At 52.3% G+C, this 16,436-nt stretch overlaps 2 protein-coding genes across 2 annotated transcripts in view; one reads left to right on the top strand and one right to left on the bottom strand.

The window, feature by feature from the left end:
• Positions 1 to 1,507: 1,507 nt before the first annotated feature.
• Positions 1,508 to 15,580, bottom strand: LOC136645243 (uncharacterized). Its single transcript, XM_066621479.1, has 4 exons — positions 15,576 to 15,580; positions 14,720 to 15,542; positions 4,234 to 4,269; positions 1,508 to 1,880 (listed from the first exon to the last, which is right to left on the bottom strand). The coding sequence occupies exons 1-4, from the start codon at positions 15,578 to 15,580 to the stop codon at positions 1,827 to 1,829; spliced, it is 918 nt and encodes a 305-aa protein (XP_066477576.1). The 3' UTR covers positions 1,508 to 1,826.
• HPSE2 (heparanase 2 (inactive)) overlaps positions 15,070 to 16,436 on the top strand; it is a 159,213-nt gene continuing 157,846 nt past the window's right edge. Inside the window, exon 1 of the mRNA XM_066619044.1 lies at positions 15,070 to 15,802. Within this exon, the coding sequence (XP_066475141.1) occupies positions 15,579 to 15,802 (224 nt within the window). The 5' untranslated portion in view covers positions 15,070 to 15,578. The remainder of the gene's footprint in view (positions 15,803 to 16,436) is intronic.

Raw genomic sequence — 16,436 nt, 5'->3', positions numbered from 1 at the left:
ATTGTGGGCTAAATATTTACAGGAGAAAAGAGTTTAAAAGGAGCCAGGCTTTCAGAAGCAATTATGATAATATCGGAAAGAAACAACCCATTCACACTGACTGGGTGCCAGATCCTCAGCTGGTGCAAACTGATGAAGCTCTTGGCTGACGCCTAGCCCAAACTAAAAATGATGTATGTGGGGGGAAAGGTTCCTGAAGTCCTTGGCCAAGAGAAGTTCTTGTTACAGGCCCCTCATCATTCATTTTTGTGTGAGAGGCGGACTATCCCTAATCCCTCAAAACCTTAAAAAATACACAAAAAACCTTCTCTTTTTCTTTTTTGAGCAGGTGGCCCAGCAAAGAGTCCATGAATTTTCACATACTCTTCCTCTCCTTTTCTTACAAATTGTTGTTTTGAAGTTTACCTGGTTGAATTCTGCTCCAAAGAATGATTGCCAGATCTTTGTTTAATTCGCAGTGAGCCAGAACCTTTCTGCCCCATGTCTTCCTGGGTGGTGACAATAACACCACATGGTCAAAGTTTCACTTTGGGATAGCTGCAAGTACTCCTGTGGAAATTAACTCAAAAAAAGAAAAGAACCCCTTTCAACACAGCCTCCATCCTTGGAAAGGGTGTCATGTATTCTGAAGCAGGACTTGCTGTCCATTTGATGGTGCTTGTGGGTCTCACCAACTGAATCAGCCGTTAGTGGAGAAATCTGACCGGGCCTTGGGTGTCCATTTGGTAACGTTTGCTAACCCTTTAAACTGATCTCAGGCTAAACAGTTGGGGTGGTATGCACATCTCCCTTCTGGATCTCCGCTTTCTGCATACAAATCCCATCCCACAATGAATGCTCTTATATTCTGTAAGGGCTTGGGCCTACTACCTATAGCCAGATAAGAGGGAGAGTACAGAAAAGAAAGAATAATACTTGATTTCCCACAACTGTCTATGTCAGTATCCATAAAATCATGCTAAATCGTCCATTACTAATTACAGTGCCACCTACCACTGGTCAAAGTTGTAAGTACCCCTGCTGGTCCCAAAAACTGACATGAAGGAGACAGAGAAGCTGCCACATGCTGAGTCAAACCTTTGGTTCATCTAACTCAATGCTGTACACAGACAGGCAGCAGTTGTCCAGGTTTTCAGACGGGTCCTTCTCCCGCCCTCTTTGGAGATGCCTGGGACCTTCTGAGGTGAGCTACTGAGCTACTGCTTTTAACAGCAAATTTGCCTTTTAACAGCAAATGAAGAAACAGCAGATCTCTAATCTCAATAGTTTTAATGCACTAATGTTATCTCCCATAGGCCACTATTAGCCTGGCAGTCCTATGAATAGGATGAAAAATGGATGGGCCTCAACCCCTTTTCCTCCTTGGGGATCATATCTCAGTGACATGATGCCTTTGCCACTGGACACACACAGAAATTCCAGGTCCTTTGCCCCCAAAAATCCATTGCCTCAAAGCCAGTCCAGCTTATCTGAGAATAGCAGGTTTTAGAAACAGAACATACTCCAGTTCAATGGCAGCAAAACTAAAGATACCCATTTATTAGGAAACATTATGGGATTCAATATTGAGAGAAGAAGAAAGACAATATATACATACAGTACTTTGTGTACTCTTCAATCCTGCATAAGCAGAGAATTTAATGTTCAACAAGGATTCAGCATTCTGAGAATTTTATATTTCGTTGTTTCAAAAAGCAAGTTTCTAGTCCATATGACAGTAATGATAGGCTTGAAATTGGTGATTGATGCCTGGTAAAATCTCTGAAGCCTTGCAGGATGCAGAGGGAGCCTGAATTTTCACCAGTCAGAAGATGAGGTTTCAGTGATCACCATAATTTGTTATCTATCCTCATGAGTCTGACTGACAGAAGAACAATACGCTGTGCAAACAAACAAAAAACAAGCAAGCACAATCCAAATTTGTACAATTTGTTCAAGAACTCCTGGTACCTGAGATGGTAGGCCAAATGCTTCCTCTCCTCACTGGGTGATATGCCAGTTTCTGTGTGGCTAGAAAAGATCTAGCCCAGGGATGTCATTTCATATAGAGGGCTGAAATTAGCATTCATGGTGCCTGCTGAGCGCCAGATGTTACATCATCAAGTAGATGATGGCCAGAAATAAGCACTTTGTTCTCATGTAGAAATTCATTAGCTGCAAATGTCAGAAGAGCAAATGTGCAAATCTTGTTCATATTTTCAAGATATAAGGGAGCCCAATTATAATAGGGGCAGGATAAATTGCTTCCGGGGGCCGCATTCAGCCCGTGGGCCTTATGTTTGACATCCCTACTCTAGCCATTCACTTTCCCGTCCTCCAAACTTCTTTTCCACCCTTCCTTCCTCTCTGTGAAGGCAAGTGGAGGCAAGTGGACAGATGGAGGTGGGTGTTCCCTGCTGATCCACTTGACCTCATGGATGGACCAGTCCTGGGGGCACATCCATAAGGCACCATCTTCTGCATTGATCCTCACTACTGTTTTGAATCCTCACTTCCTTTGTCCTGCCCTCTTTAGAACATCCCAATTCCCCCATCACTTCAGTTCATAAGTTGTCTACTGTGGGACCTGCTCCTTACAACAGTTGGACCACTATACAATCAATCTTTCTGTCCTGGGAAGAGTATAGCAGGGGAAAGATGCACACAGTGCTAGCAAATCCATTGCCTTCCATGGTTAGCAGCATAAATAAACAAGGAAATAAACAAAGCATGGGTCAGGAGAAAACATCCTGGTCCATGAGTCATGGGTCACATACATTTCTGTTTACAAATGTCAGCAAGGCTCTACTTTTTCTGCTGGGAGAATGGATGCTCCTCTTTTTCAGTGCCAACACAGCCAAGATCTATTCTGAATGATGCTCTGCCTCACAGCTTGCTCTCACTGCCAACTGCTTATGTCCATGTTCAATGCAGTCTGCCATGGTGCCTATGGAAGGGCCACATGGCTGCTACATTCTCTCATTTGCCAGAAAGTTCCTAGCTTCTAGTGCCCTACCTCAGAAAAGAAAAAAGTTTCCCACTTGGGCAAAACCTGGATTTCTCTGCAGAGATCAGAGTCTTTAAGGACCCAGATCTAAGTACACTAAGCCGAAGAAGCAACTACAGTACTGCTACCTGACCACTAAGTGCTGGTCTCTGTGATTCTGCCATGCATCAGTAACACTAGTGGACAGACTCAAGGACAGATTCATGGCTGCCCTTTTGTCTCTGGGATGTTTAGCTTTGGGCATGGGAGTTTTCAGGTGGCACCTTATCCCGTGGTGGTTTGTGGCAACCCTAGCAAGGCTGCTGCCAGGAGGAGGAGTCTGTAGCTCTGCCAGGAGGATCCGCTGTGCTGCTTGGGGTGGAGGGTTCCTCTCCTTCCATCAGAGCCTTGGGAACCAGGTTCCGTGCAAAGGTTTCCTCCAGCACACACTGCTGCAGTTAATTTAGCTTGCCTTCCCTGAAGAGGCCAATGCAAGGCTGGGTTCTTCCAGATCCTGCAGGATCTGATGCCGCATCCCGCCCTGGCCCTGCCCTCCTCCCACTTCACCCGGCCTGGCTTTCATAGAGCTGAGAAAAGAAATGGGGGAAGACACTTTTTCTTCCAGCATTCTCTATTTATCTTAAATGAGGCAAAAAGGCTTCATCAGCATGTTTGAAACAGGATCTGGAGCAGAGCTGGGCGGTGAGCGCCACTTCATCAAAGGCCAGGCAGGAGACTCCACTGGGGCAGAAGCCCACGGGCCTGATGGTTCCTTTATAATGTGCAGGATTCACTTACATCATCTGCTTTCTGTAAACCTCTTCCTCCCACCAAGTAACACTTGGCTCCCCAGCCTGGCCTGGCCTGGCCTGGCCATGGTGGAGCACTCAAATCTGCAGCCTCTGAATTAATTTGTACCTCACAGGTTGGTTGGTTGGAGGGGGGGGCAAAATTCACAGGAAAATTGTAATGGTCAGGCTTTTGAATTTCAGCAGGAAATCCAGTGTAAAAATGCTGGATAGGATTCAGACAAAGTTAAGCATGTTGAAGGTTCATTGATTTCAGCTGGAGAACCATAAGAATGTGCTTAATTCTCCCATTCAAACTTGAACTTGAGACGTTCTTAACTTTGGCTGGGTTATATTCTCTTTTTTTCTGTAAATCTGTTTTGGTGCCATTTGGGATTGTTCCTTGGGAGCAGACATGCCTAATACATTGGTATGTAGTACAAAAGAGGGGGCAGACAGTATGGGGGAAATTGTTCTTACCTTCTGTAGTTTCATCTCAACAGTCATTGGAAAAGCCTGTATGGGGGGGAAAACACTCTCATTTTTAGGTGAAATTTCAGCATAACTAATTGTTAAACATTTGAAAAATAAAAAAACCAGGAAGCAAACATTTCCACACAGCTGAAAAGAAAAGATCAAGACTGAAATGAAAGTAAGAAGAAAATAAAGAAGTCCAGTGAAAATCAGTGAATACTTGTGATAAGTTCTTGTGATAATACTTGAGAATTCAGCTCTAAGTGTGAGCCCTGCTGCCTGATCCTATGCCTGTTTACTCAGTAGTAAATCTTACAGTGTAACTTACTCCAACATAACGGGCTTTGATCACTTAATAGGAAATGGGTTCCATTGAACTCCAGTTGGGCAAATAAACATGCTTGTGGAAAATTTCAGTGGGATTCGGTTTTATTGACGTAAATTATAGGTAGCTACTGTATGTTAGAATAAAAAAACCAAAGATGGGTAAGGACATGCTAAGATGTCACAAAGTAGGTTTTTCACTACTTGCTTAACTTTTAGTAGATCTTAATAAAGATATTACCCTGCTTTGAGATCTTTTAAAATTAATTAATGGCATATGCTTCAGATAGATGCATTTCAAGTGGGACTAAAATATGCCAGTCTCATTGATTTCAAATGGAACATTTCAAGGTATGTTTAGAATGACATTCTGGGGAACTGAAGGGAAGGAAGGAAGAATTTCGAAGGACTGTCCAAGTGTTAGCCACCCTCACACGGTGGAGATTCTCAAGCCACTACTGAATTGTTCATCTCGGTCATGATCCAGATCTAGCCAGAGTGACATGAAGTCCCCCTTGGGTATCAATGAAAGATATCAAAGGAACACAGAAGCTTCATTTTGGCTGGATGATGCCTCCCAGGCTTTCAATGGATACATCAGTCATTGAAAATATTACAGCTGCTCAGCAGAGACCATTGATGATTTTTTTAAACTAAATATTAACTGTCTTAACTGCAATCCTATCACTGCAATCCTATTGACACCTACCATTATGGATTATAATGGGACTAACTTCTAAGTAGACTTGCATAGGATTGGGCTCTAATTCAAAAATCACTGCTATCATTTCAAGACTGATATGTTCTTTTCAAGAGCTGACAAGTAACAGGGTTTATGATGTATCCAATGCACACAGTTGGCACTTCCCTCATACCAAACCCTTGCAGTGCAGTGTTTTCTATTCCCCAGAATCTCCACCTGACCAGAGGCAATGGAGGAACATTCTATTGGGCCACTGGGGGGGGGGGGATATGGAATGAAGACAAGATGGGAAAAGGATATGACACTGGGACTCCCCATGTCACAAATCTGAGTATCAGATTCATGCCCTTTTCACATTGGATTGGTTAAAATCCAATAGAGGTGTTTGTTTCCAGTGAATAAGATAGGATTATAGCCTGAGGCTGCAATCCTATTCACACTTACCTGGGAGTAAGCCCCATGGACTTTAATGGGATTTACTTCTGAGTAGATATGCATAGGATTGGGCTGTAAATCTTACTGAACACAATCGGATGACTGCTGAGTAAAGGAAATAACACCATTTTCAATATTATATTATATTGCTATGAACTTAAAAAGAACACTCACATACCCTAAAACTGTTCACCTAAAGCCATCAACACACCATATCATAATATATTGTTAAAGTATATATATTAAATTTAAACTTAATTTTCAATTCTAAATATGTCTAGGCCACCTTTCCATCCCAAGGCAGCGTGCAATCCAAAATAAAGCAATCGAACAGTTACCCCTAAGGGCTGTCTCTTTCTCAGCCCCTCTTTGCCCTCCTTCTCTGGGTAGGGATGGACGGAAGATCAATCATGTGCTAGACGCCTGTTTTGCACGTATCACTGGGGCAGAGGGTGGAAGAGACAGGGCTGATCTTGTCACTGTCCTCCACTCCGACAGTGTGTTGCTTAGAAGAAAAGAATGAATCGCTTCTAATAATACTGTCATCTTAAAAAGAACACCCTCCTCCTAAAAGCCACCAATACACAAACGAACAATCATCCCCTGCAGAGAAGGTTTCTTGAGCCCAATCCTATGCATGTCTACTCAAATGGCCCATTATAGTGGGGGGGGGGGGCTTACTCCTAGGTAAGTGTGGATAGGATGGCAGCCTTTGTCGTTTCAGACTCACTCTGGACGAGATCTTGGGGGGGGCCGGTTGGGGGGTGAGAACACTGATATCATCTTTAGAGGGGCAAATTTTCAGGGTGCCTCGGAGTTCTGCTCCAGGGAAGAAACCCTCAGACAGGCGGGGGTTGCTAGATCAAAATACACCGAGTTCAAGGGCGTCAAAGGGGGGGATTTGCCTGCTCTAAACGGAGGCCGGCCCTCGCCCAAGCCTCCCATGGACGCCGCTGAAACCCAGTCCTGCGGGATTTCCGAAATCCCCACAGCACAACCCCTGGGTTTTTCTCAGGGACGCTCCCATTCATTCTCCATGGGAAGCAAGGGGATTATGGTCGCAATCCTGTACACACTTACATGGGAGGAAGCCCCACTGAGCTTAATGGGGCTTACTTCTGAGCAGACAAGCATAGGATCGCACTGTATGTTGGGGACTGGCCAGTTTGGACGAGTGGAAGCATTCAGACGTGCAGTGTGAGCCTCGACCCAGTTTCAAGGCGGGTGCAGGGCACAGCCGTGGGTTTGATTCGGCCCCTCCGCCCCTTCCATTCACGCCGGCCCGGGAGTTGCTCGCGGGGAAAGATCTGCAGCTGCCCGGGCCGAGGCAGCAGGACTATCTTCTCCTGGGTCCTTCCGTCTCGCCGTCGGCCAAAGGAACGCTAGCGCCATGGCCCGAGGTCGGTGCTGTGGTTGCTGGGCTCTGGCTGGACGGCGGCCTCGGGTTCCGCTGGCTCCCAGCCACGTGCCCTTCAGAACCGGGGCCTCCACGGCTCCAAGAGGGTGGTGGTGCCTGACGAGTCTACGAACACGCCTTTGCGCCCCTCCAACTCCGGGCGTGAAATCGGAGCGCGCCTCAGGCTGCAATCCTAGCCACGGTTACCAAGGAGTAAGCCCCATTGACTATATGGGGACTTACTTCTGAGTAGACATGCATAGGATTGGACTCGCAGGCTGCCATCCTCTCCACACTCCCCTGGTAGTAAGCCCCATTGACTGTAATGGGACCTACTTCTGAGTAGTCATGCATAGGCTTGGGCTCTGCTCTGCGCCTTCGAAGCCGGGTGGAAAGGGGATTCCACGCGGCTTGCCCAGGCCCGGAATGGATTTCCCCAGCGCGGCCCAGGCAAACATCTCCCCAGGCACCGCTAAGGCGTGACACGCTTCCTGGGCGCAGGGAGGACTCGTGGTGCCTGGGAGGAGACGGGGGAGGCATTCACTCGGCCGCACCCCGCTTGCCCCGCTCCAGGATCATCTGCACCCAAACTGCTGCCCAGGTGGAGCCCACGATTCTCCCCACAGCCAGCCACGGCATCGCTTGTGTCGGCGGAGGGAGGCCCGGAGAGATATCTGGGGTGTGGGGTGTCCCCTACTGTGCGATCCTAAGCTCGAAGCCCTTCCCACTCTTAGGGGGCCTTTGCTCCCAGGTAGGTGTGTTTAGGATGGCAGCCTTCAAATGCCCCGGGGCGGGAGGCTTCTGGCACGCTGCAGTAGATCCCGCATTCCGAGGATGTAAACACGGAGGGCAGCTTCACACGTACACTTTGTAGCGCAACAGCAAATGCTGGGGGGGGGGGCGTGGGCGAACCTCGGGGATCTAATGCACCCCTGAAAAGAACCTCCGTGTCGCTCAGACACAAGACTTCGCCAGGGTCGTGTCGTGTCGGTGGCAGTGGCGTAGCTAGAAGGGGTGCAAAGCACTAAGCTTTCAGGGAGCCTCACCCCGGCGTGCCAGCGCCCCTCCTCCTCCCCTTACAAGCCATTCGCCTTCGTTTTGCTCCCCCCCCTCCCGGAATGGCTCCGAAGGGGAGGGGCCGTTTGCACGCCTCAGTGAAGCTCCTTGCAACACTTAGTGCTTTGCCCCCCCGTCCAGCTACGCCACTATTGGGTGGACAGTGACACAGGCGTCAAGGAGTCCCCTGGTGTGCATAGGTGCCCTCTTCAAGTCCCACACCGAATGGGGCTGACGGAAGAGGCGAAGCGCATTTGGGGGGGCACTGCACTGACGCATGCGCGCAGGAGGAGTGCTGCGTACACGGCCCACACCAGTCCCCCCCATCGATCTCGACGCAATCCCCAATGACCAGCAGGGCTTCCCGTTCCCAGGGGGCCCTCCATGCGCGACCACCCCTGGAGCAAAGGCGCAGCAGCCTGGCAGCGGTCTCCTTCGGGCGTCCGGGCGAGCCAAGTGGCGCAGTGCGCCCCCTGCCGGTTACTTCCCTTGCCACCATCTGTGCTCAGGGCTGGAACAGACTGTAGAAGAAGTGGGGGGGAGGGGCTTGCAGGAAGGCGATCCAAAAGGCCCAGGTGAGATCGTCCGGGCCACACCGGCCACTGCAATATCAGAGGGACCTCCGATCCCAGAACGATCAGGGTCCCAACTGGGTGCCCGCGCAGGGACGGAGGCTCTGCTTCTTCTTGGGGGGGGGGGTTTCCTGGAGATTTGCAACGCGGTTGGCATCCACACTCAGACAGCCCAATCCTTGGCAGGATTTGTAAATCCTACTTAGTCAACGGGAATTACTCCCAAGTAAGTGTGGATAGGATGGCAGCCTTAGAGGCCAATCCTAGGCATGTCTACTCAGAAGTAAGTCCCACTATAGTCAATGGGGGTTACTCCCAGGAAAGTGTGGATAGGATGGCAGTCTCATTCCCGATGCGCAAAACGACGAACGCTCCTCGCCCCCCTGCAATCTTTAGGTGAACAGGCTCTCTCTTCGGCTGGGAGGGGGAGGAGAGGACCATTCATGGGGGAGGGGCCGATTAAATCCCGACTTGCCCATTTGCAGCTGTTTATCCCTTGCTACGTCCTTCAGGAGAGGTTCTGGTCTCTTAAGGAGAGCTCCTGGTCCCAGTTATGGCAAGATCAAAATCAGGAACAACAAATTCTGAAGCCGTGAATCACAAACAGGACAGTCCAAATGGAGCCAACGCGGAAAGGGCCCTGGCAGGTCCGGGGGGGGGGGGAGGCGCGGTATCGAGGAATCAGCAGGAGGAAAACACGGCAGTGGCGTAGCTAGAGGGGGTGCACGGCACTAAGTTCTGTCTCTCCTTCAGAGCTATTCCGGGAGGGAAGCAAGACGGAGGCGTACGCAGGGGAGGCTCCGAAGGGGAGGTGGAGGGGCGGTCAGGCGCTTGCAAAGCTTTGTGCTGTGCACCCCCTTCTAGCTACGCCACTGAAACACGGAATGGCAGCATCCGAAGCGGAGGTTTGGAGCGCGTTCTCCCGACTTGCCAACGCAGGCTCTGAGCGGGGCTCCTCGTTCGAAACAAACCCACCAAACTTTGGCGAAGCTCCTCAAAGGAACCAGAGGAGGAGGAGGAAGGCATCCCCAGTTGGGGGTCACAAAAAAAAGGAGCTGGGACAGGCACGAACAGTCACTTGGCCTGGCATCTTTGGACCCAGCAGTGGCGTAACTGGAGGGGGACAAAGCGCTAAATTTTGCAGGGAGCCTCACCGCGGCATGCAAGCGGCCCCTCCCCTTCGGAGCCATTGGGGGGTGGGAACGGAGGAGAATGCAGCCACTGCGGGGGCAATTGCCTTGCACATCAAGGGGCGCAATTCTGCCTGCTCAGGTTAAGGAACCCCTCCGTTCACCGTGCGGGCTGTTGGAGAAAAGTGACCTGGCGTTTCAGCCCCATCCACTATAGGACTCGCTTTCTGAGAGGTATGCTTAGGCTCTGGTCAGTGCCTGGGATGGGGTAAAAAAAGGGGGGGTGAACCCAGCGGTGCTCAGCTCTCCGAGCAAAGCCGCCCCAACAGCCAGCACGTCCAGAAACGGATCTTCCAACCATGGGAAGCAAATCCCTGTCAATCCCTCGGCAATGACCTGCAGCAGGAAGGGCGAGGAGTCTGGGGACGCTGGAGGATTGAGCCCGTTTCGAGTTGGAGGCTTTCGTGGACCAGGGCCCACTGGTTTGAGCAAGAAGTGCGACCCCGTTCCCCTGGATAGGTCAAGGGGGCACCGAGCATTTCTGGCTCCCCCAGTTAAAAAGGGGGGGGTATACAATAGGGCAGGGGAAAAAAGCGCAGGGCATTCAAGAGTTCTCTGATGCAGTGGTGGGTCTAATATACAGTCTATATTACCCCATTACATATATATTACCCCATATAATATACAGTCTATATCAGGGGTGTCCAAAGTTTTTGGGAGGAGGGTCACATCATCTCTCTGACACTATATCGGGGGCCAGGGGAAAAAAGAATTAATTTACATTTAAAATTTGAATAAATTTACATAAGTTTTCATAAATGAATATATTAAAGATGAACTTATATGAATCAATGAAGGTCTTGCAATAGCTCAAGACCTATAAAAGGCCTTGCACAAAGCAAGCCCGGCCTTTCCTTTGCCGCTACTGCATCACAGACGTGAAACAGCAAGCAGTGGAGGGAGCCCTCATCCCACAGCTCACTTGAGAGGTCAAACAGTCACCCTCAAGCTGAGAGCAGTTGCGTTGGGCCAGTGTGGGCTCCAAAAAATCTCCAGAAGGCCAGAGGCTCATTGGAGACTGGGGGCTCCCTGAGGGCCGCGTTGAAAGTCATGGAGGGCCACAAGTGGCCCGAGGGCCGGGGTTTGGGCACCCCTGGTCTATATTACCCCATTGGTTCAGTGGGTTCTAATATACAAATATTTCTTTACTCAGCATATGGTTGGTCTGTGGAACTCCTTGCCACAGGATGTGGTGCTTGCGTCTAGCCTAGACGCCTTTAAAAGGGGATTGGACAAGTTTCTGGAGGAAAAATCCATTATGGGGTACAAGCCATGATGTGTATGCGCAACCTCCTGATTTTAGAAATGGGTTATGTCAGAATGCCAGATGCAAGGGAGGGCACCAGGATGAGGTCTCTTGTTATCTGGTGTGCTCCCTGGGGCATTTGTTGGGCCGCTGTGAGATACAGGAAGCTGGACTAGATGGGCCTATGGCCTGATCCAGTGGGGCTGTTCTTATGTTCTTACAGTCTATATTACCCCATTACATATATATTACTCCTTACAGTATATTACCCCATTGGTTCAGTGGGGCTTACTCCCAGTAAAGTGTGTACTGCATAGGATTGCAGCCTCAGGCAGGTTGAGCGGGCAGGGCGACACCACCAACATGGACACTGCCTCAATTATTATTGACATACTCAAAGTATCTAAACTCAGAGATACTCCAAGTAACAAAACAAAAGCAACAATCATAATCACAATGATGATGATGATAACAATAATGAAAAAGGAATCCTGGTTGCAAGCAAGGGAGAAGAAGACGAAATTCCTCAGCTTCGAAAACAGACAGAAAAAGGAGATAGGAGGGAGTCCTATCGAGCGCTTTCACAGGTATGATACAGACAGCCGTTGTTCCCTCTAGCACTTCTCTGCCAACTATTAGATTGCATCAGGTACATCATGTTCAAATGTGTCGTTTAACATAAAATATATAGGACTACAGATAAAAGAGCCATTTTGTGCAAGGCACCGTTTACCTCTGGAACTCTTTGACACCAGAGACAGCAACGGTAATCAAATCATCATCATGAGATTTTCATACAGTGAGGTATATATATATATATATTTATTTCTGTATTAGATTTGTATTCCGCCTTTCTCCCCGAAGGGCACTATATTATTGACTAGTTTGTTTTATCCAGACATCCCAAGGATCTGGAATGCCTGGTTTTTGTCCTATTTTGCTGATATAAATAGAGTCGTAAGTTGTAAGCTTATAAATTATTATTATTATTATTATTATTATTAAGTTCAAATGAATGCATTGGTTATAGGGATGACTGGCAACCATTAACTAGATGAGAATGCATCTATTCTAATGTTTGTTGCCCCTACAGTGCAATCCTAGCCATGTCTACTCAGAAGTAACTGACTTCGGTGGGATTTACTCCGTGAAAGAGTGTATACGATTGCCAGTTCTAACCCCTTACATTTCCTTACACCCCTTACGAGAAGAGAATACTCTTTGACCCTCCTGCCTTTAAAAAAAAAGGTTCCTGGAAATTCGGGGTCTGGACACTGTCAGAGACAGGCTACCGGGCTGGGTGACCCCATCGGGCTACTGTTGGGAATGTGGAAAGGTCTCAGCAGTGTCAGCTTGAGCAGAAATGCGCGCGAAGGAGGAGGAAGGGGGGGGAGAATCCTGCACGTCTGCCCCTATTTTCTTACCCACCCAAGGCCCTGGTTTGCTTTTCTGGCAGCCTCTCCGACCCCCTCCCCCCCCGCCGCCCCGTCTATTTTTCCAAGCACGTTTTCTTAGTGACAATGACAAGATCAACATTATTCAATCTGCTCGTGCATTATTTTCCCTAAGAAGTAATCATACCCAACACCTTCCCCCCGTCCCCTACCTTCACTTTACTGAGAGCCCAATCCTATGGATGTCTACTTTGAAGTAAGCCCCACTATAGTCAATGGGGCTTACTCCCAGGTAAATGTGGATAGGATCGCAGCCTGAGGCGGAGACAAGCCTCACTCCCACCACCCTCTTCTAAGTCCAGTTGGGACACCCCCCCCCCCCCCAGCAGAACCGCTTCTCGGCGAGAACCGTATTTGCACAAAGGGAACTTTGTTCGTGGGGCAATTTCCCAACTTCAGGACCAGATCAGTCTCTCCGGGTGCCCATTAAGGGCGGTGATCCCTGAACTGATTTCTGTAGAGCGGTGGGAGCTGGAAGGCGGCGACATCAAAGGTCTGTTCATAGCTAAGTGATATTCTGAGACCCTGATCCTTACTTGGAAGGAAGCTCCAATGGAATCGATAGGGCTACCTTCCGAGTAAACTGCCATAGGGTGTTGACGGTTCTCCCGAGGTCTGAAGCCCCTTGACACCGCATGAACAATTGGCGATACTCTATTTTCAAACACATGTGCTGTTGATCGCGAGTAAAAATGTCCATTTATATCCACGCGAAGCCATGAGGACCCCCCATCACACTGCAGGGCGACCCAAGGAAAGCGGGGGGCAGGCTTCAGAAAAGAGTCCCGATCGTCCTAAGAACTCGGTCCTTTGTACTAGGGTTGGGGGGCTTCCTTTGCAGGAAACGTGGAGAGGATCGGGACCCACAGTCGTTCCCCCACCCTTTCAAGCAGCGTGGTCATATCCTCGAGAGGGAACTGGCGAGGGTTGCCCCAAGAAAGTGGGGGTGGGCATCCCTTCTGTTCTCCCTGGATTTGACAGGCCAAAAGGACAAAGTGCGGCTGCCCCGCGTTCAGAGGCTAGCTTTGCGCCTCGGACCTCCTGGAGGAAGAGTGGCGGAGATGGGGGGAAGCTCGAGGCGCCCTAAAGATGAGGGCGAGGAGGAGTAGATCTACAGCCCAGTCCTATCCACACTTTCCTGGGAGTAAGCCTCATTGACTCTAATGGGACTGACTTCTGAAGAGACATGCATAGGATTGGGCTCTGAGGCTGCCGTCCTTTCCACACACTTTACTGGGGGTAAGCTCCATTGACTACAGTGGGACTTACTTCTGAGTATACATGCCTAGAATTGGGCTGCCAGGCTCTCTGAAAGGGGCGCGAGTACCGGAGAATTGAGGGGCTTTTGGGGCTGGGACGCTGGAAGCTGCCCGGGAGGTGCTGCATTCCTGGCCTCTCCTGCATGCCTGATCCAGCCCTGGCAGATGCGGTGGAGTGTGGACGAGGGGAGCCCTCCATCCTCACTTGGGGCCAGCTGGAGATGTAGGGAGGCACTGGACCCCACCGCTCCAGGCACACCCAGTTTAAGAGGCCTGGCCGGTGCCCGGAGTTCGGAGCAGGCCTCCTCCAAGGCCCGTCCTGGAAAGGCGGGGCGGGGGAAGCTCCTCGGGCGCTTCGGACGCGGTGCACGCAAAGGGTGGGGACTGCTAAAAATACGCGCGGGGGATCGTGGCACCGTGACTGCCAAGGACATGTGCTCCAGCGTCAGGCGAGAGGGACGCGGGAGGACTGAGGGCATAAGCCTAAGCTTGTCTACTCAGAAGTAAGCTCCATTATAGTCAGTGGGCTTACGCCCAGGTAAGTGTGGGTAGGATTGCAGCCTGAGAGCCCAATCCTAGGCATGGTAGTCAATGGGCTTACTCCCAGGTAAGTGTGGGTAGGATCGCAGACTGAATGGGGTTAACGGAAGGCACCGCTCGTTTCCCGGCCTCCCGACTACAGCCCCCGGCCTCAGCCCCAGTGCTCAATCCCCCGATCTCCCCCCTGCCTCCCCACCCAAGCGGCAAGGCCCAGAGAGAGTTGGCTGGGAAAGGCCCTTGGAAGCGGACGGATATCCCTCCTTTGCTGCTTGCCCCGTGGAGGAGCATCGACCCTCCTGGGGTTTCCACGGACTCACCGTCCCGGTCTGCACAGACGTGTCTCCTGCGGAAGAGGATCCCGCTTCCCTGCCCCCAGGAGGGAGCGCTTCTCCGAGCAGCCCCAGCGTGTCCTTCTCGGCCTCCAGTGCTGGCTGGGCTCCTGGGTCGCAGGTCTGGGCTTTGAAGGCCACCGCGGCGAGATGCTGCCGCCTGCCGCTGCCCCTGCACGCCCCACTCCAGTCCGGGTACTGCCTGCGGCTTTCCGAGCGCGGAGCAAAAGCCTCCAAGAGTGAGTGGGGACGAAGGAAGCCTCTCCACTCCGCCCGGCTCCCGCAGACCCCGCTCCTCTCTCGCGGCCAGGGGGTTCCGTGCCGGGCGTGAGAGAAGAGGCGCCCGCCCCGTCCAGAGGGGGAGAAGGAGGCTCCCTTCCCCTCCAGGCGGGCTCCTCCGGGCCAAGCCACGATCCGGGGCTGGGAGGCCTCCCCCCGGACAGGCGGCGGGGGGAAGCCACAGGGCAGCCGCCCACTCCGCCAGCGCCCCCCAGCCCCCGGGGGAGTCCCCGGGGGAGCCCGGACGGAGAGGGTTAACCCCGCCGGAGCGACTCCCCTCCGTCTACCTTTGCGCAGCGAATGTGTCCGCAGGCGGCAGCAGCGGCTCTTCCAGGGGCGGCGCTGGCGAACAAGCCGTCTTGGCACCGGCCCCGGGGAGGGCTGGGCTGGGCAGGGGCGTGAGCAGCTCCTTCTCCCCCCGGCACCAAAACATCGGGGGGAGGGAGAAGCAGGCAGCCCGTGCGCCCCCCGCGCCTCGCACTCCGGACAATTAGCCGCCTGCCCGCCTCCACCGGCAGTGCCTGGCGCGGGTCTTCACTGGGGAGCCCCCTCGCCCGGCCCCGGCAGCATGCCCTGCCCCTGCGTGGGCCCTGCCGGCTTCCTGGCTCTCCTGGCCCCCGGGCTGGCGCTGCTGGCCCACCTCTGGCTGCCCTCGCAGGCGGGCGCTCCGGGCAGGACCCTCATCCTCCTGGACGTGGGCGCCCGCAGCCCGCTCCGCGTCACCAGCCCCAACTTCTTGTCGCTGCAGCTGGACCCCTCCGTCCTCCACGACGGCTGGCTGGACTTCCTCAGGTAAGGGGCGGCCCAGCGCTCCCACCCCGCCGCCCCTGCACGGCCGCGCCGCCGCCGCTGGGAGTGGAGGCCGGGCGAGAGGGAGGGCGATGGTTCCCATTAAGATGCACATGTTTGCAATGGAGGAGGAAAGCATCTCCGGCTCCCACCGGAGCAACATGTGGCCGCCGCCGGGCTGGCCTCGCTCCTCCCGGCAGAGTTGCCTGGGCGCGGGCTCCGGCCCCGGGGGCGGCAGGCGGAGGGGAGAGCAGAAGCCTGCCGTCGGGGCTCCTCGCCGGACTCCTCTGGCCACCTGAAGAGCAGCCAAGGAGCTCCTCTCCGCGGTGCAGTAGTGATGAATGGGAGCCGGTGGGGACGCGCGCCCGTCCAAGGGAGAGCCCTCGATCCCCCCGCAAGGCCCGGCAGCCAATCGCCGCGCCCCCCGATAAGTCCCGCGCTCAGGGCGGAGGAGGGAGACGGAGCAGCGCCAGCTGCGCCCCAGCAGGGACCCCCGAGGAGAGCACGGGCTCCCCACAGCCTCCCCCGGAGCCTTTCCCCGCCCCCCCATCCGTGATCCGTGCCCCGCAGACCCCCTTCCTAAGAGCCGGAGCCCAGCCCTAGGCATGTCTACTCAGAAGTAAGTCCCATTAGTCAA

The sequence above is a fragment of the Tiliqua scincoides genome, chromosome 3, assembly GCF_035046505.1.
Source record: "Tiliqua scincoides isolate rTilSci1 chromosome 3, rTilSci1.hap2, whole genome shotgun sequence".
NCBI classification, from domain to species: Eukaryota; Metazoa; Chordata; class Lepidosauria; order Squamata; family Scincidae; genus Tiliqua; species Tiliqua scincoides.
This window is presented reverse-complemented; position numbering and strand designations above follow the sequence as displayed.

Coding starts and splice junctions, on each gene's coding strand:
- LOC136645243 (XM_066621479.1), bottom strand. Junction 4,270..14,719: donor CGTCTGTGCAGACCGGGACG/GTGAGTCCGTGG, acceptor CCCCCCATACAG/GCTTTTCCAATGACTGTTGA. Junction 1,881..4,233: donor TTGAGATGAAACTACAGAAG/GTAAGAACAATT, acceptor TTGTTTGCACAG/CGTATTGTTCTTCTGTCAGT.